At 51.0% G+C, this 23,063-nt stretch overlaps 8 protein-coding genes across 8 annotated transcripts; 4 read left to right on the forward strand and 4 right to left on the reverse strand.

Moving 5' to 3' along the window:
- Positions 1 to 602: 602 nt before the first annotated feature.
- GT037_004673 (uncharacterized protein) lies at positions 603 to 3,290 on the reverse strand (the record flags this gene model as incomplete). The annotated part of the gene is made up of 7 exons (XM_038929720.1): positions 603 to 862; positions 913 to 1,444; positions 1,511 to 1,728; positions 1,952 to 2,703; positions 2,754 to 2,858; positions 2,923 to 2,941; positions 2,993 to 3,290. Coding segments are annotated over 7 exons (2,184 nt in total), but the record flags the coding sequence as incomplete, so codon positions are not given.
- A 269-nt stretch (positions 3,291 to 3,559) lies between these two features.
- Positions 3,560 to 4,642, forward strand: GT037_004674 (zinc finger containing protein; the record flags this gene model as incomplete). Its single annotated transcript, XM_038929721.1, has 1 exon — positions 3,560 to 4,642. One exon carries the CDS (start codon positions 3,560 to 3,562, stop codon positions 4,640 to 4,642), a length of 1,083 nt encoding a protein of 360 aa, XP_038787993.1.
- Positions 4,643 to 5,204: 562 nt separating this feature from the next.
- On the reverse strand, positions 5,205 to 7,592 carry GT037_004675 (msf membrane transporter; the record flags this gene model as incomplete). The annotated part of the gene is made up of 4 exons (XM_038929722.1): positions 5,205 to 5,338; positions 5,718 to 6,263; positions 6,328 to 6,695; positions 6,760 to 7,592. The coding sequence occupies 4 exons, from the start codon at positions 7,590 to 7,592 to the stop codon at positions 5,205 to 5,207; spliced, it is 1,881 nt and encodes a 626-aa protein (XP_038787994.1).
- Positions 7,593 to 8,208: 616 nt separating this feature from the next.
- On the reverse strand, positions 8,209 to 9,326 carry GT037_004676 (uncharacterized protein; the record flags this gene model as incomplete). Its single annotated transcript, XM_038929723.1, has 3 exons — positions 8,209 to 8,744; positions 8,806 to 9,147; positions 9,203 to 9,326. The coding sequence occupies 3 exons, from the start codon at positions 9,324 to 9,326 to the stop codon at positions 8,209 to 8,211; spliced, it is 1,002 nt and encodes a 333-aa protein (XP_038787995.1).
- Positions 9,327 to 10,616: 1,290 nt separating this feature from the next.
- GT037_004677 (sap domain containing protein) lies at positions 10,617 to 16,696 on the forward strand (the record flags this gene model as incomplete). Its single annotated transcript, XM_038929724.1, has 8 exons — positions 10,617 to 10,902; positions 10,955 to 12,631; positions 13,029 to 13,492; positions 13,545 to 14,226; positions 14,753 to 14,810; positions 14,910 to 15,287; positions 15,336 to 15,922; positions 15,987 to 16,696. The coding sequence occupies 8 exons, from the start codon at positions 10,617 to 10,619 to the stop codon at positions 16,694 to 16,696; spliced, it is 4,842 nt and encodes a 1,613-aa protein (XP_038787996.1).
- A 729-nt stretch (positions 16,697 to 17,425) lies between these two features.
- Positions 17,426 to 19,832, forward strand: GT037_004678 (uncharacterized protein; the record flags this gene model as incomplete). The annotated part of the gene is made up of 4 exons (XM_038929725.1): positions 17,426 to 17,619; positions 17,676 to 17,785; positions 17,865 to 18,868; positions 18,924 to 19,832. The coding sequence occupies 4 exons, from the start codon at positions 17,426 to 17,428 to the stop codon at positions 19,830 to 19,832; spliced, it is 2,217 nt and encodes a 738-aa protein (XP_038787997.1).
- A 911-nt stretch (positions 19,833 to 20,743) lies between these two features.
- Positions 20,744 to 21,514, forward strand: GT037_004679 (uncharacterized protein; the record flags this gene model as incomplete). The annotated part of the gene is made up of 2 exons (XM_038929726.1): positions 20,744 to 21,199; positions 21,248 to 21,514. 2 exons carry the CDS (start codon positions 20,744 to 20,746, stop codon positions 21,512 to 21,514), a joined length of 723 nt encoding a protein of 240 aa, XP_038787998.1.
- A 220-nt stretch (positions 21,515 to 21,734) lies between these two features.
- Positions 21,735 to 22,853, reverse strand: GT037_004680 (50s ribosomal subunit l30; the record flags this gene model as incomplete). The annotated part of the gene is made up of 3 exons (XM_038929727.1): positions 21,735 to 22,031; positions 22,084 to 22,757; positions 22,808 to 22,853. The coding sequence occupies 3 exons, from the start codon at positions 22,851 to 22,853 to the stop codon at positions 21,735 to 21,737; spliced, it is 1,017 nt and encodes a 338-aa protein (XP_038787999.1).
- Positions 22,854 to 23,063: the final 210 nt, after the last annotated feature.

A 23,063-nucleotide genomic window follows, 5' to 3' on the forward strand; every position in this document is an offset into this window, starting at 1 on the left:
CGGAGATGGGCGGATAAATTGCGCGGACCGAGAAAACCTGGTTGGTGGGCGCGTTCTTTTGCTCGCAACGCTGTTTATCCATCGGCTACACACCGCGTAAACTGCGATTGTGACGCTTGCGCTGTATTCGGACCGCGGACACAATTGTTCCGTTAGCGACACGACTGGGCGAAGAAGCACCGAGTGAGAAGAATCATGTATCCGTATTCATTGGTATCGTAATCCATGCAATAACAAAACAACGCCGCCCATGCAATGTCCCGGAATAGTTAACGCCTTGACTGCCAGAAGCGTCATCTATAAACGTCGTGACTGGCCGTAATCTGTGGCCACCAAGATATATGACCACACAACGCAAAGGTATGGCGATAATCCACAAGGTACTGGTACCAGTATTTCGAATCCACGCCCAGTTGGAGTGTCAGAAGGTTGGACTTTGGCCACATGAACAGTGTGCAGTCTTCTGGCAGTTGTCACAGACCGCGCGGAGGTGGCCAGCAGTAATATCGTCGCCTGGAATGTGCACAGTAAGAGCTCAGCATGAGCATACAAAGACATAGGAAGAAGGGCTATAGGCCCATGGCGAGTTGCCGACGTCCGACTCAGAAATCATCGTCACTTTCCGCCTTTTTCTTTTTCCGGCTTGAAGTCTTCTTCTTCTTGCCATCCACATCCATGTCGCCCTCGTTCTTCTCCGGCGCATCGGCAACCTTGGAGACGATCTCGTTGAGGAAGTCGAAGCGGTCGGTTTTGGTGATGGCTTGCTTTAGGTGGATGGAGCCGACGCGCTTGGAGTTGCGCGCCTTGGCTTCGGCGGCGGCTTTGGTGACGAGGGAAATCATAAAAAGCTCGAGCGCTTTGGCTGTAAAGTGTTAGACAAGTGCGTGTGCGGATACAATGTTGAGTACGTACAAACAACGACAGGCGTGACTTGGGCGACCTTTCCGACATCGTCGTCGGCCTGCATGATGCGCTTTATGCGCGCGACCGGGAAGTGGTTCTTGATGGTGATGTGGTCGGTGTTGGGCGTGTCTGCCCCGCCGAGGCCGCTGCCCGCGTCTGCCATGATGGCGGGCACCGACGCGTCAGGCATGTAGTCTGCATCTTGCATGCTCTCCTCCTTCTTGACGCCGCGAGGCATAAAAGGCTGTGGCGCAGGGTTGGCCTGCAGTGTCGGAGCAGGATGTGTCGGAGCAAAGGGCGGCGCGACGTGGGAAATGGAGCCTCTGTAACCTGTATGCTGGGGATGAGTAGGCTGCTCAGCGGAGTAGTAGTAGGAAGATAAATCTGGCGACTGTGGGGCCCAGTTGCTGTCCATTGGCTGGTGCTTGGAGGACAGGGACCTTGGAGAGATGACGCGGTAATTGGGTCTTGTAGCGAGCCTGGGTGACGCTATGAAGCTGCTTCGGTCTTGGTGTGGTGCGGGCGGTGAAAGCATCTGCCACTGTCGAAGAGCGGGACACGCAGGTTTTATCTACTTTCTCGCCCGCGCCTGGGGCCCGTGCCCTACGCGCCCTCCCGACAAAACCGTGAATCCGGATTTGGGCTTGGACTCTTCAGCCTCGTCACCTTCATCGTTCCTGCCCAAGGTCCGCCTTGGAAAGGTCTCGGTGAGGGCGCGGAGCCAGCAGTGGATGACGACACGAGCACGCCAGAGACACATCCGCCATGTCCAAACAGCATGGCGGTGCCTGCTTCTGTTCGCAATGACGAAACCCCCTCGGTCGCCTGAGGTTGTGGTTGATCGGCGCGCAGAGACGGGAGTCGTTGATGGTGTAATTACTTGATCTAATCTGACACTCCGCCGCGCTTCCAAGTTGACGAGGCGTCTGCCTGGCATCCTCTATAGCAGTCTACATTGCAGTCGCATATACATGCACAATACAATATGCCCTTCAAGCGCCTCATGTGTCTTTTGTGATGCTGCCATCTTCCTTGCGACCCTCTCTACCCGGGCCTTCTCTCAACCATGTCTCTGCGAGGCTGTTCTTGGGGTCATCTTCAGGGTATCCGCGCTGCCGCCTAACGTCCAGTACTGCCTGCCGCATCCGTCGCGTGCATTCCTTGCGTATGCTGACAGCCTCTGGAGAGTATTTGAGCTTTTCATTTAGCACACCGACCTCGAGTTGGCCCTCCTTCCGCTCCTCAGTTGCGCGCATCTGTTTCCAGCGTGCGCGCAAATCGCCAAACACCTCTTCAGCATCCAGTTTCTCGCCAAATGTCACCCGAACGTTTTTAAACGGCCGTGGTATGAAGCGTGGGAATGTGCGCGTCTCATGCATGATATTGTCGAAACCTTCAATGAAGATGGGAACGATGTCTGGCATCGGGTCGCTCTCCAGTATCAGTCGAGATACTCCCCATTTGAAGTAGCGCATAATCCGGTCTTCACTTTGGTGGATCATGCCTTCTGGGAAGATGTGTACCCATGCATGCCGCCGGCTGAGATATGCTGAGGGCGCAGGAAACGTGTCCTGTCCATTTGTAGAGAATGTGAGGTGGCCGTCAGTGAAGGGGTCGATCAGATCAGGGCTCTTGAGAGACGTTGTAGGCTTTACTGGTCCGTCTTGCTCGTAGAACGGCCCGCGCGAGAGGAGACGGATCGCTTGCGTTATGGTAGGCTGGAAGAGGCCGCCGAATTGAGAATGCGCCGATCGGTGTGTAGGGAGAACCTGCCCGAAGGTGAAGAAGGTTGACAGTCCTCTGGTATGGCGTTAGTTGACCATGTTGCAATGTTATTAGAGGGAACATACTTGTTGGTAAAGCACAAGTCGTAGCTGCCCAGTCCCCAGCGCAGGTTGTCCGGGTTGAACATGTAGCTGAGAGGCAGTATGCCCCATAATATCGGATCATCCATTCTGTCCAAATTGTATAAGCGGAATCCATGGTTTGCGAGTGCGAGATTACGGCAAACGTACGTACACGGAGATGTGGTTCGAGACTGAGCATTCATTAGTACCTGTTGCATTCTACCTGCTTTGCAATGGCATACCAGTAATCAGGCCCCTCTCTCTACTCGCCGGGTCCTCCCTCTCGTCCAGCAGCTTCAAGAAGCCCTCCATTCCGTGCGTCTCCACCTTGCTCAGCCCGGTCAGGAAACCTTTGCACAAGAGGCCGACAGCGCCCATGGTGAAGACGGACGCCGCGCGCCATGGCCCGCTGGGAGCCTCCGGCTGCTCCTCTGGTCGCATTGGGGTTGTCGTGGGGTTGACGGCGACATGTGAAGATTTCGCGCCCAATAGCTGGCTGCTGCGACCAACCAACGTCACCGCCGCCAGGGAGTGGGAATTCTGCGACAGGGATTAGCGGCGTTGCGGCCTGCACGTGCGCCGAGTGGCTGGCTCTTCCGCCTTCAGCACTCACTCTTCCATCACTACAACACGAGCCCAATACCTTACAACACTAGACGTGCACATCATCAAGTCTGGTGCACGCCATCGTGTGATTGAGCCTGGCACTATCACCCGGATTGCCGTCTCTATTGATTGCATCACGAAAAGTCGCGTCTAAACTTCGCATTCTGCGACTCGCGACTCTATCACATTAGACTTGGCTCAACATGCCGCCTCCAAAGACCATCTTCACGTCTTACGAGCGGAATGCCCTCAAAGATAGGTGGGGCTCGCAGGCAACACGTCTCACTCGTGACTCTTTTCTACCGTTTGGCTCATGCCAGCTATGTCTCCTTCCTTCAGTAGACCCAGTATGCTGTTCACAGGGCGATTTATTCTGCCGCGAGTGTGCCATGACCAATCTTTTGGCTCAACGGAAAGAAATGAAAAGGCTAGAAAAAATCAACGAACGCCAAAAGCTAGAGGATGAGGATCTAAAGCTTCGAGAAGAAGAGGAAGCGCGGTTGCGGGCAGTCGAGGAATTCGAGGCTGTTCAGATGGGGCTTTCCGTCAAAGCAGGCGCATCAGCAAGAGTCATTGGAAGGCAGGGCGGCAAGATCATAGTAGAAGAGGAGCAGGATGCAAAGGCTGGAGAGACCAGAGGCACGAAACGTAAATTCGAAATCGACGAAGAAGAGCTCAAGCGCATCGCAGACGAAGAGCAAAGCAAGGCGAAACGTACATTAGACGCCGAACGTAAAGCAGCAAAGGGTCATTTACCCAGCTTCTGGGTCCCAGGCGAGACCCCCGATCAACACCACACAAGCGCGGAGAAGGCGAGGCAGACACCTATATGCCCGTCTAGCCACCCTGACCAACCGCACAGCCTGTCGTTAAAAAGCCTGACGAGCGTCAACTTCCGCGAAGAGAAGTCAGCCGATACCGGAAAGTCTGTCCGCACATGTCCCAGCTGCCAGAAAGCGCTCTCGAATAGCACAAAAGCCATGCTAGCTATACCATGCGGCCACGTCCTCTGCAAGCCATGTGTTGACAAGTTTCTCAAGCCAGAACATCGCCATCAGAGAGATGCACACGACGACGGACCTGACCCGGAGACTGTACACTGTTATGTTTGTGATGCGGATCTCACTACAGTCCCGGACGCTAAGGATGGCAAGAAGAAGAAGAAGGACAAAGAAAAGGAGAAGGCGCCCAGACCTGGACTTGTGGAGATCCGGAGTGAGGGTACTGGATTTGCAAGTGGTGGAAAGGCCATGGTAAAGAGAGAAGGCGTTGCGTTCCAAGTATAGCGAGTTTGTGAACATATAGAAGCAATGCACGAACCATTGCTCACAAAATGTACACATATGTCGTATGCTCCAGCTTTGTTGAGTCCTATCAGAATTCGAAGCTATTCGACACCTCATCTCTGCATCTCGAACCGATGTGTATCTACTTAGACGATGCCACCATTCGGTCACGGACGGTCCCCTCCGTTATCCTGTTTTCTAGTAGACCGCAATTCTGGAACACATGTTGCTGAAGAACGTCAGTTGACAAGTAAAAATCGTGATGACCTAAGTGTGATCTGGCGCGTACGTGAACATCATCCAGCTTATGCCAGTGCAAGTGTTAGTGGATGGCAGATGTCTGAGACGCGTCGGAGTAGAACGGCGCGCTAGCACGTCATTACAGTCGTGAATGCTGTGACTCAGCATTGTTCCTTTCTTCATCGCAGCAACTAGACCAAAAATGTACTGCACTCTGTCAACTATGCCCAGGCATGGCGTTGGATCATCTTATTGGACCAGTTATCGTGTGCTGCCTACTTGTCTATAGAGAAAACGAAACCGGCATGAGCTATCGTGAATACTAAGTATCTTCGATGCGCTCTCGTTCAAAGTACAGCTTGTTATACTGGCCTATGCCGACGTCCGGATCCTTTTCTGTCTCCGCCGTGTGAGGAAGCATGGTGTGAGCACGAATTCTGTTGCCTAGTGCAAGCTCTGCAAGGAGCAGGCGAAGATGCGTATGTCATATCTAATTGGCTTTTCACCTTACGATTACTTGCACTTCGCCACTTTATGTATTACTGAAGCCATTCAGGGTCACTTCGTTCCTATCCCATTTCGGTAAAACATCACTAAAGTTGTATTTGGGTTTACCATAATGTACCACGAAATTGAACATCTTAATCTGCATTAAAACTCTACAGGAAATTAGTAGCTTCTGCCTTCGGGGTTTTTTGTCTGTCAATGTGGGACAAATTTAATTCAGAATAAGTTTTATCGACCTGGTACATTACAGAAGTACAATCATCGATATATTATCGACATACTTCCCTAACCGTTACTCAATCGAACACGCTACCACGGCTCCACTTACTTGACCGCCTGATCCGTTTCCCGTATATGTAGAACACAAAAGGCACTGGGATAAGCAGTGCTGCGAAACCACCGGTAATGCTACTTGCGGGACCAACTCCAATGTTATGATATAATGGCGTGACAACCAATGGAAAAGCGCCTGCAAAAGCGCTTCGAAGAAAGGTGTTCGCCGCTACTGCACTCGCTGCATACAATGTAAAAGTGTCAACTAAGTAGTTTAGAGCAGCTTGGAAGATGGTGAAGAAACCGGTTCCCATCAACACGAGACCGATGACAGGAGCGATCCAAGGATACTGTGGATCCGCAGTCCATCCCATGATGAATTGACCAGCGGAGAAGAGTACAGATCCAAGCATCATCGGCGGCAAACGTGCTTCAGGCACCGCGCGATCTCCAGCTGCATGGTAGACCTTGTTGTACAGAATCTGATTATAGGCATTGATGCTGCAACCGATTATCGCGCCGACTAAGATGCCCAGGAATGGCAGTGTCGCGCTTACAGCTGGCCAGCCTCTTATTTCCCCAAAAATAATCGGAATGCCACCTGCAAAAAAGAAGATACAAAGTCAGTGTATGTCTCGCATATGTTTCTTACGCCCTGGGCTCACCTAGTTGCATGTAAAGGATGCCATAGCAGAAGCTGGCGTAAAGTGCTACGAGAAAACAGATGGGTGTCATGAGAAGTTGTATCGGTCGTAGAAGGAACTTCTTAGACAACTCTTTGATGCTAACATCCCACTCTTCGAACTTGGTGTGGAGCGCCCAGTTTCCTGTCTCATGGCGCAGGCGACGCGCTTTGTAGACGAGAAGTTTTGGTGGGTAGCATTCGTCAATGAAGAGAACGTCGATGACGAGAATAGTTGCTTGAAGAATTCCGGTAAAGTACTCGGTCCATCGCCAGCCTAATGAAGGATTGGCGACAAAGGCCGCCGATACGATAGGTCCCAGACATGGACCTCCGACCACTGCCATCGCACTGCAGATTTGAAAATACGAAGTCAGTGTATGTCTCACATGCATTTCGTATAGGCACAACTTACTAGCCGGCCATCGCCAAAGCTCTCCATGCGGGACTGTAAAGATCTCCCAAGACACCACCAGTATTTGTGACTGGTGCGCTAGCAAAGAAGGCACCGAAGAATCGAGTAATCATTAGCGTCTGGAAGTCTTTTGCTACTGCGCTACCAAAACTAAAGCAGATCGCGACAAGCATAGGCGTCAAGACTGCTAGTCGTCTCCCATAGACTTCGGAGAGTGGCGCCCACAATAGCGGACCAAGGCCGAATCCGAAGAGGAAGAGCGTAGTACCCAACACAGCTACCTGATTTCCAACATTGAACTCGGCTGCTATCTGTCGTGTGCCAGCCGAATATGCAGAAGATGCCCATGTCGCGCTCATAGTCGTAAAGCCGTACATCAGCGTCGTAGTCACCTTCTTCTTAGTAGGCCAATTCATCGGTCGGTATGGGTCGTCATCGCCATCGAAGTCTACCAGCACATCTGCTTTCGTCTGTTGATGTGCTAGAGGATGGGAGAATGGTGCAACATTCGGTCGTGTACGAATTCGTGAAAGTATTGTGTCGCGCCTGGAAATTGTGTCGCCCAATGGCTGGTTCATACCACTCGCGGTCGCTGTTACTGTCCTGTCTCGTGCTAAGCTCCGTGTGCTGCGTGAGCGCGAGATGCTTTCATGAAGCTCTCTCCGCGATGGACGGTGACCGTCATGATGAAGATCCTTCTCTTCTTCTTCATAATCCGAGGATGATTCAGACGTCGATTTGCTTCGCTGCCTTGGCCTTGATCGCCTTCCATTTTCGAGATCTACATCTGCATTCGATGTTGATGGAGGGGTTGTGTTGTCTTCCGAAACCATGATACTAGCCACTAGTCTCTTGCCGCGTAATTCAAAAGGGACTTGCAATTGCTCAAAATTGACTCAGTTCTCCTAGTAATGTGTGGTTCAAACAATGAGATGATGATGTGAAGTTACGACAGGTAGCAGGCATCCATATAGGTTCGACATCAAATCCGCAAGGAAAAACAGAGGAAAAAGACCATGAAACGCATAATAGTCTGGAAACAGAGGCCACCCACGATTGCTGTTGGACATCTCCGGTCAATGTGACGTAGATTTTGCGTGCTAATCAGCTGCACTAACCCAGCATGGCAAAGTACGTTCATTACTCGGCATCCTCGAGCTTTTATTCTCAGAAGAACCGGAGATTTTTCCGGCTGACAGATCGCGAAACAAGTACGTTCGCACGAAGATGAAGAGGGTGGCTAGTGAGTCAAGGAAAAGACGCGTGTGCACTGTGAAAGCGACAGGTTTGGAAACGAGACTGTAATGACGTGACGATCTTCGTACCGCGGCAGTTGCCTCCCGTCTCAATCGGCAAACATCGCATTGAAACTTGGTTAGCACGTCACCCACGAAAGAAGAGTGGATATTATAAAATATTCGTCAACATTATCTGATCTAATACTGCTCTTCACAAGGCTCCAGGGGTGTTCTTAACAGCCTGCGCAGCCTCCTCACAGTCCTCCCCTAGCGGAATAACAGCGCCATAGCCTACGGTCTGCGCACAGGCAGTGAAGCCATAAACTTTCTGGTAAAAGCCCGAACCATCCGGACTGGCCTTTTGTAAAGTAGCAGTGAGTACATCAACACCTGCCGAAGGACCTAGCGTTACGTTACCAGAGCGGAAAGTCGGTTGTGCCGTGGCGTTATTGAAAAACTGGGTGTTGCGCTGGCACTTGGGGGTAAGGAGGCTACCAACGCTGCCGAGCATGAGAGGTTGGTTCAACATGCTCTTCCACATATCGAGAGAGTACTTGGGCATGGCTTGATTGGGCTCGCTGACGAACTTGAGATCAATAGCCTCGGCGTACAGACCTGGGCCGCTAAGAGAGTTGGGTAGTTGTGCCCACTTTGAATTGATGCCGAAAGAGCCGTCGCTGTATGTCTGGAGCGGTGCGTTTAGTGGGAGGAAAGCGCCGATCCTAGTGAGAAGGCCGCCTATGGTCGCTATACAATTGAGCATTAGCTATGATGGACTGATATCAGTACACGAATGTCGTTTACTTACCAACCAGAGAAGGTATGAGACCGAATACATAGCCTTGCGTCACCGGGTCTACGCCTGCCAGGAGAGATACAAGCGGTGCATTGAGTGGCGTCTGGGAGTTGCCGATGCCGACATATGGTATCATGGAGCTGGCAGTCATCAACCCTGTGGCAAGCTGGAGACCACCCTGACGGATGTCGGTATTTGCTCCAGCATTGACAATGACGGGGTGCATGCCAGCCGGGAAGTTCAGTTCTGCCGGGAGAGATAGCAGGTTCAGTCCTTGTAGGTTGACCAAACTCGAGAACGATTCCTTTAGAGCCTTCTTCACAGCGTCCTTCGGGACAGGAACTAGGAACCAACCTGTGGCATATGTTAGTACACGGTCTTGTTTGCTTTCGATAAAGACTATACTGACTGCTAATCGTGCTCATGGTACGGTCTTGCTGATTGTAGATAGCAACCTCATTTGGACATGTTGTGCTTTGACCAGCGACGAGACTCGCGGCAGCAAGTAGTACTTGGAGGAAGAGACGTGCCATGATAAAGGGAATATTGTGAGTTGGGTACTTGAGTGTGGTCTGGTCTTACGATGGGACAACAGTGTTATATACAAAGGTGCGCTCTTTCCAAGCTCATCATTACAAGCTAGCGCGGTACTATTCGTCATCACGTTAATTTTGTAGTTCAGTCAACACCTTGTACTCAAGCCTGAAGGTGTTACCTAAAGCGAATGGTGCGTTCTTGGATATTGAGATCTGCTGTGAGCAGCCCAATGCTCATTCGTTGGGATCTACATCATTGCTCCTGTCTTGCGCGCTAGTTATCAATTAGCTTTTTGCTCGCCTCGTTTCGGGCTTTTGTGAGTCCACTTTGTATCAAGGCTAACCTTATAGCAGCTCTTAAACACATTTGCGATCGACGACAGTGGTGGTTCCGGCCCGCTCCAACCCCTTCGGAGAAGAATCTCAGATAGTACGGCTATGGAGTTCCCGAACACCGCCATCTGTATACGGGCTGACCAAAACATGCGGTAAAGCCGAGCATCCTGTTATACAACTGTACATAATGATCATTGTACGATTGTGCCAAACTGTTGAGGTCGTGATTTATTTAAATGAGCTCTTTTTAGTGCTTATATATCGCTGTTGGGAGACGAGGTTGTGAAGCATTTAAAGTTTTTCGATCGAGGACAAGGCATTCTAGGGAGTAGGGAAAAGCTGGCAGACGCTTCACTCTACACTCAAGCAATATTCAGGCACCAGTTTGCAAATCGAGGTTGTCGCTTTGCTGGAAGGCAATCATACCTAGTAGACGTGTGCGTAATATGTAACCGTCTTAGTGCAAGAATCAAGATAACTGAATAGAGCCATGTCATGCGATCTTTCGAGATGTGTAGAGCCAATGTCTTAGATCTCGTATGACTCGCGCATATGTTCGAGCAAGTCTTCCTTGCTCTAGCCCTCGCCCCTCGCACGGCCAGGTGTAGAGTCGTCACCGTTTCGAAACATACAATATGCGGTCCTTCTCCTCCGGCACGAGAAGTTGAGCGCGAACACAGGAAAAAGGACAGAATGCAACGATCGCTCGGTTAATGCAACCCTCTCGCAGGTGGCGCGCGGGATGTTGATGTACGCCAAGCCACTAGCGACTACCTGGAACGGACGCGAACTTCAATGAAGCGTGACGTTCGCGGCCACTTAGCCTTGTCGCATCTTCTCACTCTCCTTTACCTAGCATTGTTTTATCGAATGGATCAGCGCATAGACTTCAGTGCGTCTATGCGACTGTCACTTTGTTATTCTTACCACAATTGAGTGCATAATTCGACCATGGCAGACTACAGCAAGCAGACGGTCGCGCAATTGCGGCAGCTGTTGAAGGATCGTAGTATACCGAGTACCGGCCTGACACGAAAAGCGCAGATTATCGAGAAGTTGCAAGAGGCAGACGGTGCTGAAGCCTCGAGTTCTGCTCAAATTTCCAATGCGCACCACGCGATTACCGAGAACGCAGACGCGCCGCCCGATCCGGTGGAGCAGGTCAAGGAAGAAGTTGGTCATGGCGACACTGCTGGCAGAGAGAATGCTCCGGGACCCGCGCTTTCTGAGGCTGGAGGTATGCGCAGGAATGCAACATGGTTAGCCTCGAATTACTGACCGATCTGTAGAACCAGAGCAACTGAACCACGAAAACGAGTCGAAACCACCACCCGTACCTGCAGCGACTACCGAACCCCTCCCTGAGACAATCTCGCACATTGACAGCAACATTCCTCCGCCAGACCAGATCAAGGCAATAGAGGAGCCTATGGAAGACGCCACCAATATGGACGAGCCCGGTTCGATACAACCCGCGAGAGTCTTCAACGCGCCGCCCGCGGATCCCGTTGGCCCAACCGTTACAGAGCCTACAGACGCGGAAGTCGAGGACGTAAAACAGGTCCAGGTTGCAGGGGACGAGCTGCCAGATGCTCCTGGGCCGGCTGCTGAGGCGTTGCGAATGGTGCAGCCACCATCTGGACTTGCCGAAGACTTGCAAGATGCAACAGCGGACGAGAAGATGGCTTCAATCGCATCGGATGAACAGCAATCAGTAGAGAAGCCAGACACACTTGCGGTTCCAGGGTCGCCGATGATCGACACATCGAGGCTGAACACAGAGGAGCTAGATGCAGATTCAAAGAAGAGAAAAAGAAGGAGTGGCACACCGGAGATGGCAGCCGAGGACATCAAGGCAAAGAAACACAAGCCAGCTCAAGAACCGGTTCCTGAAATCCACTTGCACGAAGATGAAGACACAGTCATGGAGCAAAGAAGACCGGAGGAAGAGGCCGACAGCCCAACAGACGTCAAGTCACACGAAACGAACGGAAATTGCACCCCGTCAGTCGAAGAGCAGCCACCAGCCATGGAAGCAGATACCAAGCGCGAGAAAAAGGAGAAGGCTGCTCGATACAAAGACCTGGTCAAGTCCAGCGCAGACGACACTCCCCAGGAAGCCTTAATTGACGACAGGCCTACAGTACCCGCACTTCACCCTGTAACATCTGCTTTGTACATTCGCAACTTTATGCGCCCTCTACGTCCGGAGCCACTGCGAGCACACTTGATTTCTCTTGCCTCGCCACCATCTAGCTCACCGGACCCTACCATAGTTGAGGATCTTTTCCTAGATTCGCTGAAGACGCATGCTCTCGTACTGCTTAGTACTAAGACCGCTGCATCACGAGTACGAGCGTCGCTCCATGGCTCCATCTGGCCGCCAGAGGGCAACAGGAAAGAGTTATGGGTAGATTTCGTTCCGGACGAGACGGTAAAAGACTGGATCAGAGAGGAAGAGGACGCGTTGGCTGCAGAGAAAGAGGCCCGTGCAAACAAACTGCCGACTAACCCGAAGCGATTCGAGGTTGTGTATTCCGAATCGAGCAATGGTTCAGTCACAGCCGTGTTTCAAGAAGTCGGATCGAGCGCTCCTGCAAATGCACCACGAGGCCCACGCGCAAGCATTGACGCACGAAGGCCATCCATACAACAACCACTCACACCGTCACTTTCGACCGCTCCATCAAAAGACACACGGCAAGATACTGAAGCCTCGTTCAAAACACTCCACGACCTGTTCAGCGCTACAGAAGCGAAACCTCAACTTTTTTACTTGCCTGTTTCAGATGAGATCTCCGAACTGAGACTGAAGGAATTGGAAGCCGAGACAAGTAGAGACTGGTCACCTGGCGAGACTAGGAAAGGACGGGGTATCAAGGCTGAGATGAAGTACAAATACAGTTTCGATGAAGACGACAGGATCATCGAGGTTGGTGAAGAACGCGACGAGGGCTATAGAGGTGGTAGAGGTGGCGGTGGCTTCAGAGGGCGAGGGCGAGGTGGATACAGAGGAAGAAGAGGAGACGTATGGAGAGGATGAGCTACGTGAAGGGATAAAAGTTTTGCACGAAGAACTTTAGGAGCCGAGATGACGGGCTGGGCTTCCTCCGATGTTATTCCGACAAGTTTACCCTTCCTCGTGCCATCCTGGCGGAAAACGGTCACCGAGCTATGTCAGGCAGGAGTGGATGGTACATGCTCATTGCGACTTCTTAACATTCCATGCTGCTGCTGCATCAACCTTTTGTCTCGAGAAGGAGATACCTTGGCGTATAGTATACTAACATGAATCCGTCGGTCTACACAGGTCATTACTGTCCTTCACCATGGCTGGTTCATGTGGAAATGACCATCCTCAAGCTCTGGTACTCAAAGAGCCTCTACCCTTCAGCGATGAGGACGTCACATTCCGTCTTCTTTCTCTCAACGTTTGCTGTACTCTAGCTTCATTAGCCGTTGGCCTCTCCGTCTTCCACATCATGCAACACGCGCTGCACTGCCTTCGCTCATGGGAACAAAAACACATCATACGCATCCTCGCTGTCATCCCTGTCTATTCTTGGACCACGTTCTTCTCCTACCTTTTCCTCGGCGGTGCGGTTTACTGGGAACTTATCCGTGAATGCTACGCCGCCTACGCTACTGTGAGCTTCTTCACGCTTATGTGTCACTACATAGCACCCAATCTTCATGAGCAGAAAAATTATTTTCGCAGTGCCGAGCCGAAGAACTGGGGCTGGCCATTGAATTGGGTCCAGAAGCTGAGTGGTGGTGAATATAAAGGCTGGCTGAGGAAGCCCAGATGCGGCGTCACTTGGTTCAACGTTAGCGCCGGCGCCGCCCGCATTTTTCAAATGTTCGCTGATGTATCTATAGATCAACTATATCGGCATCTTCCAATACGTTGTCCTTCGAACCATCGTAACCATCGTATCCGGCGTCACGCAATTATTCGGTCGGCTTTGCAAAGAGGAACACAATCCACGATACGCATCCACATGGACAGCCATATTCGACGCCGTTTCTATCCTTGCAGCCATGTATTGCATGCACCAAGTCTACGACCAGCTCAAAGAAGATCTCGCGCCCAACAAACCTGTTCTCAAGATGGTATGCGTCAAGCTGATTGTCTTCCTTACTTATTGGCAAACATGGCTTATTTCCCTGCTCATCCGGTTTCGTGTACTACACGAAACGCGATTCATTTCGCTGTCCGATATTCATCTTGGCATCCCGTGTCTGCTTACATGCGCTGAGACTTTGGTGTTTGCTATCTTACACTACTGGGCGTTTCCGTGGAGGCAATACGACATTGAGCGCCTTCCAAAATTTCCGGAGCAAGTGTACGAGTGTGGACCTAACGAAGCGCTGCTCGAGGCGGCCAGTCCTTGGGATTACTGCTGCGCCACCGCCCGTGGCTTCCGCTGGCTATTATATGGTATTCATTTTCGCAATGCTAGCCTATTTTATGAGCCCAACTACGAAGCCCAGGGTATCACTACAAGAGTTCGAGACGGTACGCAGTCAGATCCTATATATGAAGTTCCGAAGGGCGTTGGTAAGCATGATGCGAGAAAGAACAGAAAAACAGCATAACGGCTTGTGTTCTGGGAGAATGGGAAGAAGACAGGGCGGTGCTATCAGAGGCCGGGCTTGATGTAGGCTAAAGGTCTTGAGGCCATCAGAGTCGCGTATAGTACGTTAGAGTAACAGCACAACACAGTAGGTTTATCCTAGAGACTGAATACATGTTACAGCATATCGCTAGTTTCGATCTTTCGTCCAGGTTTAGGGTGTCTCCATCTGATAGGCCGCGACCACCGCTTACATAACACCAACAAGGCTCGGGACGATCTTCATCCGCGTCATACCCACGACACCCGCACCCCGTGCTTCAGCATCTCGTATCTGCCAATGCATCCAGGGTTCCCCGCAGCAAATGCCTCTGATGGCGACGGGCATGTGGAGCTTCTGCCAATGTTAGCACGCAACTGCGGCTAGCTTCCGCGTGCCTGGTATTTCAGTTCGCCTGCCCGCATCGAGCTGCCTCGCTCGAGACGACCAGTTCGCACACTGCCCTTCAGCCCCAGCGCAGATCAATATGCCCTCCAAATCACGTGGACTGAGGACTTCGACAGGCTGGTAAGTCACAAACTTCCTGATCGTCAGTGTTTTGTGAAGGCAGGTGCCAGGCTGCCTTAACGCAACGCATCATGAGCGCAATGCTAACGAGTGGAACAGCTTGACATGCCGCAAGCGCAAAGTCAAGTGCGATGAGAGTCATCCGAATTGCAAGAATTGCGAGAGAGTCCACCGCGAGTGTGTATATGCTGAAAAAGCTCCTACACCCCGACGGCCACGAGCATTAAGCGCGTATAAACCCGACGACATTTCAGCTACCACAGATTCTGTGACAGGAAATAATGAGACCGAGCCAAGATCTGCAGGCGTCTCAGCGCTAAGTGCAGAGCCCGTAGAACCGATACAATCGTGGGGACCTTTCCCCGCAGAACAGCCAGGGCTCTCCGAGAGCGTGATACCCAACGACGACTTCTTCCTTGACGACAGTCTTTTTAATTTCGGGGATAGTCTGACCCCCAACTTTGGACCGGTCGAATGGTGATGCCAACTTGTTTATGAAAGCTACTAGAAACTAAGACTTGATAGGTATGATCTACTCGCCGAAGACGCCATCAACAATATGCAAGGACAAACGCATAGCAATCGCTGGAATTTCGACATTGCTAGCCTTTCAAGAAGACAATCACCTCGACAGTCTGTTGCTCTAGAAGCGAATGATAACCCTTTCAGCAACGTCGATGTGCATACTATTGCGATACCTGAGCAACCATGGAACACAGAGACGAAGATTGAGCTGAAACGACAAGAATTGGTGTACTTCGAACACTACGTCAGCGTGGTAGCACCAATACTGGACTTGTTCGACCCGGTGAAGCATTTCGCTAATGTTGTGCCTCATCTTGCCTTGCATAATGTAGGGTTGCTGAAGTCTTTATTGGCAGTGGGTGCCTGTCACATGGCGCTATTCCAGGATCAGGATGTAAACAACGATGTTGCGTCACAAGCGCCGCCTGGCACACCCGCTTCATCTGCCAGTGCATCGCCGACAATTCGAACGGTTGCTGAGCAATTCTATTACGAAACACTGCAATACCTATCCCAGAATCTACTGTATCAGTCGTATACGAAATCTCGCGAAATACTCGTCACTGCTATCATGATCTCGACATATGGTACGTATTGCCTTTGTACGAGCAGCGGGAGTGATATTTGCTCAGTATACTAACAGAGACAAAGAAATGTTTGGGACAGCTAGCACCTCGGATCATAGTAACTGGGATCGCCATCTGAGGGGAGCATTCTGGATACAACGAAATTCTGACACAAGCGGCGAGTCTAACGATGGCTTGCAACGAGCAGTCTGGTGGGCATGGCTACGGCAAGACGTCTGGGCGGCTTTCCGTACTGGGCGGCCGGCACTGACAATACACCAGCCTAGAGTGCCGATGGGTGAACTTACATCAGAAGGACTGGCTACACGTATTATATACATCGCAGCAAAATGCGTACAATTTGCTGCAACACCTAAGCAGGGTGATATCGCCGGATACATCGAAGCAGGAGAAACGTTATTGCGGATGCTAGACGCATGGAAGAGTCTCCTACCGCCAAGCTTTGAGCCCATACCCATTCAATCTGGACATCATGCATCTTCACCGAACCCAGCGCTCGAAGCGAATCTGACGCCAATATGGATACATCCTCCTGCGCATGCCGCTGCTATTCAGATGTACCATTTTGCACGAATCATAATGGTACTCAATCAGCCATCTACCGGAGGTCTTAACATGTATCAGACACGCTTCAAGCTCCTACGCGAAAGCACTTCGACAATTTGCGGTATAGCATTAGCACAGCAATCGCAAAACTCACCCTCGGCTTTTGTTTGCTTCCAGGCTATCTATGCAGGTTTGTTCACCCAATCCCGTGTATACTATGCCAACTGAATCGGTATCAGCGGCACTGTGCACGGAGACAAAAGATCGCCAGGCAGAAATACTCGGAATTCTTAGGTCGGTCTTGAGTATCAGCAAGTTTCCATCGATCACAATACTAGATGATCTAGTAAACGTCTGGGGTGGCAACACAAATTCATAATACACTCGAAACTCCTGGAATCGTCTTACAAATGTGTACATGAATGGTTATGGCGTTGAGTGACGCATTTCAAGTAACGCATATTGGAGAGTGACGCCCATCTACAGTGTAAGCAGTTCTTCAAATGCACGGAGCTTCTCATTCCAGAAGCCATCATGCTAGTTATTAGGATTCAACACAGCCTGTCTATCGCATACCCCAGGTTCGCGATTCTGGGGCCCCGCTTCCGTGAGACCTTGAGGAAACTTGGTAGCTGCGACACCTCGCATCGAGCTCCAATCGGATTCTAGCCAAGCTAGCTTTGACTGCGCTAGCGCACCGAATTGCCTATTCGGGTTTCTCTGGTGATTACTATCACGCTCTTGTACCGCAGAGCTTCAATGGAGTACCCAACGATCTTACAGCGACCGGTACGGCCACAAGGAAGTGCTCGAATCGATCTCGTCGCGATGAAGCCCGCTTGCAACGGCCTCTTGGGCAGTCGTAATCGACAACGACGATGACATTTAAAGACTGAATCTCCTGCTGATGATGTTGTACAGCATACATTCTCTACTCTCACTTCCATTGCATCCGCCATGTCACCATCACTCGAATTTTACGACAAGGTCTCAAATGATCTTCCTATCAAACCAGTAGCAACCAAGATTCATGATGTGACTGGCATTGCTGCTGTGGAGCTCGATCAGTCGGATAAACACGATCTTGTACTCAAATATTTCCGCGTATACATCGCAGATCTCTGCCAACAGTTCAATGGTGGACATCCAGGGTAAGATGCTCCAGTTACACTCATATTTGGTTCGAACCTGACACAAAGTCTTATAGCTCTGCCATGGGCATGGCTGCTATCGGTGTCGCCCTATACAAGTATGTTATGAGATTCTCACCGAAAAACGGCAACTACTTCAACCGCGATCGTTTCGTTCTATCAAATGGTATGTGCATCCTTGTTGCGGCTTTCGAATGCTACAAACGAGCGGTTGGAACGGAGCATGTGAGCTAACGCTTAAACAGGCCATGCTTGCCTGTGGCAATATCTGTTCATGCACCTCGTCGGAGTTGAAAGCATGACAACAGAGCAATTGAAGTCCTATCACAGCTCTCGATATGACTCAATTTGCCCGGGGCACCCCGAGATCGAGAACGAGGGAGTCGAAGTCACAACTGGACCTCTTGGTCAAGGCGTTGCTAATGCCGTCGGTCTCGCCATGGCTACGAAGAACCTTGCTGCCACATACAATCGGGATGGCTACACAGTTGTCGACAACATGACCTGGTGCATGATTGGTGATGCATGCCTTCAAGAAGGTGTGGGTCTCGAAGCAGTGTCGCTAGCCGGTCACTGGAAGCTCAACAATCTTTGTATCATTTATGATAACAACAATATTACGTGCGATGGCACCGCCGATGTCGCAAATGCTGGGGAAGACATGAACGAAAAGATGAAGGCAACTGGTTGGAATGTTGTCGATATCCTTGATGGCCATTCGAACGTTAGCAGCATCGTTCATGCGCTCCTGAACGCCCGAAGTAGCGACAAGCCTACGTTCATCAACATTCGCACCGTCATTGGGTTTGGCTCGGGCAAGGCAGGAACACCAGCGACCCACGGTGCTGCGCTCGGGCTCGACGACATTGTGAACATCAAGAAGTCATTCGGTCTGAACCCAGATGAACATTACGTTCTCCCATCGGCCATGTACAGCTTCTTTGAAGACGTGGCGCCTCGTGGCAAGCAGCTTGAAGCTGACTGGACTGCCACTGTTAGCGACTATGAGAAGAAGTACCCGGAGCTGGCTGCGGAGTTTAAGCTCCGTGTTGCGGGCAAGATGCCTGTTGATTGGACAAAGTACATACCGCAGAAGGGGGAATTTCCTAGTGAGCCGACCGCGACACGTAAGTCGGCTGGATTGGTTGGTAACCCTCTCGGTGAGAGCATGGGCAACTTTCTTGTTGGCACTGCGGACCTTACCCCGTCTTGCAATGTTGCATATCAGAAGAAGGTGGACTTCCAGTCGGTAAGAGTCAATCTCTAGTCAATCAAGCTCTGATCGTGTTACTGACTTCATTCAGCCTGAGCTGAAGACCGCATGCGGCCTGAACGGAGACTACACTGGGCGATACATACATTATGGCATTCGCGAACATGCTATGTGTGCCATATCCAATGGTCTTGCAGCTTTCAACAAAGGCACCTTCCTTCCAATCACATCGTCTTTCTTCATGTTCTACCTTTACGCAGCACCGGCTGTTCGTATGGGCGCGTTGCAAGGTTTACAGCAAATCCATATCGCGACGCACGACTCAATCGGTACTGGAGAGGACGGACCTACACATCAGCCTATTGCTCTCGCCGCGCTTTACCGCGCTATGCCCAATCTGCTATACATGCGTCCTTGCGATTCTGAGGAGGTAGCCGGTGCATTTGAGGTTGCTATCAGGGCCACTGAGACGCCCAGCATCATTTCTCTATCTCGTCAAGCCTTACCTCAGTGGAACCAGTCATCGCGGTCGGGTTTTGCTAAAGGAGCCTACGTCTTTGTGGAAGAGGAGGAGTTCGACGTTACCCTGATCAGTACTGGATCCGAAATGGTCTTCGCTATGCAAACGCGCGATCTTCTCAAGTCTGAACATGGCATAACAGCCCGTGTCGTATCTTTCCCTTGCCCACGCTTGTTCGAACAGCAGACTCGTGACTACAAACAGTCTGTACTGAAGCCAAAAGCTGGCAAGCCTAATGTCGTTATCGAAGCTTACGCGGCGAACGGCTGGGAGCGCTATGCCGACGCTGCTATCTCAATGCGCCGCTTTGGCAAGAGCTTGCCGAGCAAGACGGCTTATGAATATTTCGGTTTCCAGCCATCTGTCATGACACCGAAAATCAAGGACTTAGTTGAAGAAGTCAAGCGTAATGGAATTGAGACATTGAGGGGCGACTTCCGGGACCTCAATGGTGCACTGGGTATCGGTTTCGAGCATTGAGCGAACAGGAACTATTCTACTTTCTTACCGCATTCAAGGGGTTTTGGTATTGGTCATCTTCCACGTAGCATCAACTATATTGCTTGTCAATGGCGCGTTTCTGGGTCATTCTTGTCGAGTTTCTCCTGTCGCAACCTCCTGCAACCCATCAGCAGTCTGAGCAACAGGGACTGCATTAAGCAATTTCACATCTACTCACGTACAACTAGCAACACAGCCTAAAGGCACCCATACTACTTTATGCATAGAGAAGCAGTTACCTTATTGATTTGCCTTCATTCGTCATGTTTCACGTTGCTGACGAACACAGCCGGTGCTACACAGCGTCAGCACCTTAAGCAAGGGACTGCATACCCTCTTTTTCCCGGGTCCCCCACAGCTTTTTTCATGCTCATATTGATGCAGCAGTCCCATACGAACGGGGTCGCCTCTGCATATGCGCGACCAAAGCACACTGGTCTTGTAGATATCGGGCTTCCGGGTGACACAAGCCAAAATTAAATGAGTATTAGCTAATCGTACCTCTGATTGTTGCCACCTAGATTCTTCTCCTATCGCGTACGTCCTACCGACCCTCCTAAATATCGCCAAATATCACCGTGGCTTGGTTTCGATATAGCGAACGCTAGGTCTACACAGCGAACCCCCTCAGTTCACCGATATAGCAATATAGAATTGCATGTATGATGATGTAGGGTAATTTACTCATTGAATTGCGGGTGGTATCCAAAAGATTGTTCGAAATCGTGACGGCAGACTCCCCCGGGTCTCACCTAGGTATACAAGCTGAGAAAGTCAAATACGCAAGTATAAAGACTGACGAAATGACCTCCGGGAGCAAGTAACTCTCCACAAAGAACCGCTTCTAGTGCATTTGCATATCCTACGTACATCAAGTGCCAATCTCTGCGATGAGATTCGCAAACACAGTCGTGGCTCTTGTTGGCCTCACAACAGCTCTTGGTCAATCCAACCCTCTTCGTATCCTCCCCCCAAATTGGTCTTTTACCATCTCGTCTATACGCGGTCCGGGCTGTCCTGACTCGGGCAAAAATGGCACGGTCTCACGCGCCACGCGCCTAACTTTCGGTTCCAACACCGTCGATGGTAGTGAAATCTACTATTGGTTTATCGCATACCCATGGATGCGTGTTGACCTTCAGGCTGGCCCCCGCCATACATGGTGCGAGGCGACTTTATTATACAAGGAATACAAAGATGTAAACAAGACTGCTGAGGCGGAGAAGTATAAGCTGAGGCTGCACAAGAATGGGACGAAGGAAATCATGACATACGAATTGGATGAGGGAGTAAAGGTTTACTGGGACTTTGCTTACTACGTGGGTGAGGGGAGTGGGAGAGCAGAGGTACGCTGTACGTAGAACATCTTGCCACTTCACTGACATCTCAAACAGGTCGCAGATACAATTGCATTGGCTGGTCCTGCGTCATCTGGTCAGTACGCTCAAGAGCACTATTCTAACATTAGTTACCCGCCTGAGCTCATTGCCCAGTCTAACTGCGGAAGTGGGACATTTTCGTTCCGCACTGAGATGTGGGTTGAAGGAAAAGACGGTCAGAAAGGCGTCGTAGATAGTGAGCACTCGTATAGTGAGGAGCTTGGAAACCAGTATTATGGTGCGCAGCAGGGGTTTAGCTACGACTGGGAGCAGTGTGAGTAGGGGATGCAAGGTCGGAACTTGCTTCAATGGCTTAAAGAGTTGACCAACCACCTCATACGATGCATTCTGAGAATGTGCATATGCGTAGTCAAGCAGAGTTCATGGTTGTGCTAATCGCAGTGTCCTCCATCGGAGATACTATACATAATGCTACACGAATTGCAACAAGCCACCCACTTTCAATGTGAGACTCTAGAGTACATCATGTCGTAGACGCCAATCATCGCTCTGCCAGCATGTTCTTAATCTGTCGCCAGTAGCTGCCATCCACCTCCTTTTGCAATTCGTCCTTGGCCAACCATTTGAAGTCCTGGAGGCCAAGCTTGTTTTCCTTGAGATTGACTTGTCCAGCCATGATGCGTGCCTTGAGGAAGAAAGTCTTTGCGCCGTACTCCTTGAGGTCTCCTGCAGATCTGGGCTCGCGGTAGTCTACTTGGTGGTGGCCAACTGGCACGTGGCCGACGAGCCAAGTGTTCATGTTGACGCCACCAGTGTGTGTGATAATACGGTTTGCCGCCTAATCAACGTCAGCATCTCAGTAGACTTTGGAGGGACATGGTACTACGTACACCGTGTAGGTTCTCCTCGTTTAGGCGATCCTGTGGGAACTGCCATTGCCCCTCCTTGTTCTTGACAAGCAGGTATAGTGTTCTCTGCAGTGCGCGGTTCAAGCTCTTGGTGTCGTTCTTCTGATCCGCCTCTGTTATCCTCGGCATCGGCTTCTCTACGGGCTCGCGCTCCATCTTTTTTGCGCCAGTGGTATCTGGAGCGTCCTCCAGGCCAGACTGCTCAGCGTCTTCTATAAGCTTTCCGACCTGGTGTTCGAAATCACTTTCTTGTGCTCCCACGAGAACTTCGTCGTTCCAGGCTTCCTCTCCGTAGCCTTGGTATCGTCCGATATCGCGGGCGGGGGTCAGCCGTTGTTTCATTTTTCGTTTCCATTCTAGATCTGCAGGTGTTCGTTTCTTGACGTAGAAATATCTTGTAAAAGGCAGCGCAAGTCGTTCGTTCAGACGTCTTTGGTAGAGAAAGAAGGCGGCTTCGAATGGGTGGAGGTCGCGTGTTATTTGTGGGGGGCGGGACAGGACAACACCGGCGTTGACAGCGTAAGAGGCTGACGGCGAAGCCTGGGCAACGGGGGGGATATGTTGGGCAGCTTGGTCGTCGGTCTGGATGGCTGCAGCAGCGGCGGATGCGTATGTGCGGGTGATGGTGTCTCTACATGAACGGCATATTGATTGACCTTGATTCGTCAGCACTCGAAATGCCTCGCATACCAATTGCAATGTATACCAGCTCTTGAGGCCAGTCGCCTCGTTGTCTGCTGTCCGGCGTTCATTTCTCCCGATGCCCTCCGCAGTATCACGGTGCAGCCGCTGCCATCTCGAGGATCTCAGAAAAGTTCGGGGAACGGAGGTGCTTTGGGTCTAGCGGCATTACCTAAGCAGCTATTCCAAGTTAACTTTTCTTCGGCGCAAACAGCCTCTCTTCTTCTTTACGGCACCTCCTTATCCCCAGCATACTCGTACTGTCATGAGATCCTGGTCAT

Source organism: Alternaria burnsii, assembly GCF_013036055.1.
Source record: "Alternaria burnsii strain CBS107.38 chromosome Unknown 698, whole genome shotgun sequence".
In the NCBI taxonomy this organism is placed as follows: Eukaryota; Fungi; Ascomycota; class Dothideomycetes; order Pleosporales; family Pleosporaceae; genus Alternaria; species Alternaria burnsii.